Source organism: Fukomys damarensis, unplaced genomic scaffold, assembly GCF_012274545.1.
Source record: "Fukomys damarensis isolate Sample0158 unplaced genomic scaffold, DMR_v1.0_HiC HiC_scaffold_18, whole genome shotgun sequence".
NCBI lineage: Eukaryota > Metazoa > Chordata > Mammalia > Rodentia > Bathyergidae > Fukomys > Fukomys damarensis.
This window is the reverse complement of record NW_022900930.1, coordinates 21,582,087-21,585,676: the sequence shown is the minus strand read 5'-3', so window position 1 is coordinate 21,585,676 and position 3,590 is coordinate 21,582,087. Positions and strand designations below refer to the sequence as shown.

At 44.9% G+C, this 3,590-nt stretch overlaps 1 protein-coding gene across 1 annotated transcript in view; it reads left to right on the top strand.

The window, feature by feature from the left end:
• The window catches only part of Slc25a4 (solute carrier family 25 member 4), a 3,852-nt gene extending 394 nt beyond the window's left edge, over positions 1-3,458 (top strand). The window contains exons 2-4 of the mRNA XM_010619748.3: positions 1,205-1,691; positions 2,209-2,349; positions 3,147-3,458. Coding sequence (XP_010618050.1) covers positions 1,205-1,691; positions 2,209-2,349; positions 3,147-3,304 — 786 coding nt within the window. The 3' untranslated portion in view covers positions 3,305-3,458. The remainder of the gene's footprint in view (positions 1-1,204; positions 1,692-2,208; positions 2,350-3,146) is intronic.
• Positions 3,459-3,590: the final 132 nt, after the last annotated feature.

Here is a 3,590-nt window from a genome sequence, read left to right as displayed (position 1 = left end):
CGGGTGTCGGCGGAACCTCCGCGATGCGGGGCGCGGGCTCCGCAGACAATCTGAACTAGGCCCCAGGCCCGGGCTCCCGGCCTGCGCGAAGGAGAAGGTGCCCTCTGCGTAGCCAGGTTCGGCGTCAGTAGCAGATTCCTGGTGTCGGGTGGCGCCCGGCGTTCGGGTGTCTATATATGGAAACCGCACCCTGAGTCGCTCTGGAGCAAGCCAGCTCCTGCGCCTGGGACACCACTGGAGCTCCACTCCAGGCCTCCTGGGCCGGCCTCACCTTTTGATTTTCAACATTCCAGGCACCTTCTTGTCCTCACCCACCTTGCAAAGTTGAAAAGTTACTCATGATTACTGTGTCCCCATCCAGTGTGCTGGGATGGACATCCGCATGACTTCATTCATCCTTATCTCCGCAAGAGAAAAATCATTACCATCCACTTTACAGATGAAGAAACTTAAGTTTTGAGACATTAAGAAACAATTTTCAGAATTAACTCAGACCGCTGCACTCCCCCAATCTTTTTCTCCTCTGCCTGGTCCCTGAAGGATGTATAATCATTGCCCCGTCTATTCTGTTTATCTCCCCCTGCCCAGAAGGCAAGGGCTTCTCAGTGTAGAATAGCTCAGCTTGAGAGTCAAAATTAGCAGCCAGAAAAAGACCCCAACAAATTGGTCACAACAGCAACGCATCACTCAGTAATTAATTACTTGGACAATCTACTTGAAAATTTTCAGGCTGATGCTCAGTGGATTTATTGTGTTTCGTGTTGTAACATCTACTACCCTGAGATCCTCACCTGCAAGGAGACTGGAGTGACACTGAGGAATTATCCTCTTTCTGTTCACCATGTCTATTAATTCAGGAGCCCTTTGGGGCAGGGATCTTTATTTCTATCTTTCAGTGAACTCCTAGGAAAAAATTGAATGAATAAGTGATTATCTTTACACAGTTTATTTCGTTGAACATTTTTCCTCAAATGCCGTAAGGCAGATTGGATTTTTTGGGCTGGTTGTCCAAGTAACAACCTATTTATATTTCTTCACTGATTTCCTGATACTTTTTTCAAAGGAAATTGAGGTTTTCTCCTGCCTCTCCTGAGGGGAAAGGAGTGAAAAAAGGGGATTGAGGAAATGCAGTCCTTTCTCTCCTGTCCTCTTCCCGTCTCTACCTTGTCTATCCTCTGTTACCCACCCCTGCCTCTTCCCCCAGGTCCAGCATGCCAGCAAACAGATCAGTGTTGAGAAACAGTACAAAGGGATCATTGATTGCGTGGTGAGAATCCCCAAGGAGCAGGGCTTTCTTTCCTTCTGGAGGGGTAACCTGGCCAACGTGATCCGTTACTTCCCCACCCAAGCTCTCAACTTCGCCTTCAAGGACAAGTACAAGCAGATCTTCCTGGGGGGTGTGGATCGGCATAAGCAGTTCTGGCGCTACTTTGCTGGTAACCTGGCTTCCGGTGGGGCAGCTGGGGCCACGTCTCTCTGCTTTGTCTACCCGCTGGACTTTGCTAGGACCAGATTGGCTGCCGATGTGGGCAAGAGCGCAGACCAGCGTGAGTTCACTGGTCTAGGCAACTGTATCACCAAGATCTTCAAATCTGATGGCCTGAAGGGTCTCTACCAGGGTTTCAACGTCTCAGTCCAGGGCATCATTATCTACAGGGCTGCCTACTTCGGAGTCTATGACACTGCCAAGGGTGAGAGAGGGGGCAACCAGGGGCAGCGGGTGAGGAGGAAGAGGAGGGTGTGTGGAAAGAGGATCCAATGGGACCTATAACTCACAAAGGACTTTACATTGATTAATCGTGTTCTTTTCTAGTCTCTGGGCTAAACTGAGGCTTCTGAATGAGGTGATGTGGTAGGGATAAATTATGAGCCAAAGGATTCTCCATAACCTCTACTGAAATAAACTCTGGGCTTGAGTAAATCAGAGAGGAAGAAGGGGAGCCTAACTCCCTCCTGCCACAGCTTGAATCAGTTAACTGGAGCAACTTCACCTTCAACATGCAGGATTCTGACTTCCATGAGTCCACAGAAGGCAGCAGCCAACTTTTGCTGGCTGCAGGGTCATCTGTGAAGAATCCTTACAAGGGGTGATTCTTCCAGAAGGGTGAACATAGGGTTAGAGATGCAATAGCCTCCTCCCCTTCACCTGCTTTTGACCAAGCTGCTGAGAGCAGTCACCTCATGGCCACTTCTTGGCTCTGCCCACAGGGATGTTACCGGACCCCAAGAACGTGCACATTATTGTGAGCTGGATGATTGCCCAGACTGTGACAGCGGTGGCAGGGCTGGTGTCCTACCCCTTTGACACTGTTCGTCGTAGGATGATGATGCAGTCTGGCCGAAAAGGGGGTAAGCATAGGCTCTACTGATTTCAAATTATATTTTGCCCAAAGAGAATACTATTAAGCTTTCTCTCAGTTTTCATTATCCTAAATTAATTGGCAAAAGTATGTGATAAGAACTTAGGGGAAAGACTGATTACTCCAACAGTCTCGATTCCTTTAGAGAAAATATTTGTTTTCACTAGAGATAATATAAAAAATGAGACATTTAAAAGTCTACCCTAACTAGGACACTTAGACCTTCTTTTCTTAGAGCCCAAGTGCAGAAACAAGGGAAAAGAAATAATCAGCTAATTTATTTAGAAAGAATTCTTGCTTCCCTTGTTTCAAATATAGTGAGAGGCTGTTTTAGCTGGGTGACAGCAATCTGCTTTGATAGAAACATTTTTGCTTCATAGTTGAAATATATGAAATTGTCATTGTTAAAGCAAAATAAAAATGTTAGCAGTCTAGTGTGGTTCAAGTTAATAGTTTTAGCCCTTAATTGTACGTATAATCTTGGGTAGTATAATGTGAGACTAACCCCTGTTCTCTCCTCCACAAAAAAGGCAACCATGCAGTGTAATACTCCTGCTTTAGTTTGACAGCATGTGAATTGGTTGGTTAATTGCCCAGGTTCTTCATTGATCTTGGGAGGAGTAGAATAATGGGAGCCCAGCCTAACAGTTATACAAAGGAGGAGAATATCCAGTGGAATGTTGCATAGGGCTGGGGCTTAATGGCCAAGTGACCTTGGGTATCTTTCAAAGGGAAAGTCTCTTCCCTCCAGATTTATGGACCCCTGACCCACATTTGTCTCCACAGCTGATATTATGTACACGGGGACAATTGACTGCTGGAGGAAGATCGCAAAAGACGAAGGAGCCAATGCTTTCTTCAAAGGTGCCTGGTCCAATGTATTGAGAGGCATGGGTGGTGCTTTTGTATTGGTATTGTATGATGAAATCAAAAAATATGTCTAATGTAATTAAAACTCAAGTTCTCACAATGAACTTGGTCTACAATTTCACAGATCCATTGTGTGGTTTAATAGACTATTCCTGCAGAAATAGAAAACCAGATCTGGGATAAAACCAGACCAAAAGGAATACCTCAGGAAAAAAAAAAAAAAAAAAAGCTTCATCAAGTGTTCATTAAACCACAAATGTATTTTGTATTTATTTTACATTTAAATTTCCTCAGCAAATAGAAAATAACTTATAATACTTGTACAATTAACTGAAGAACTGATAATGAATAATTGAGAAT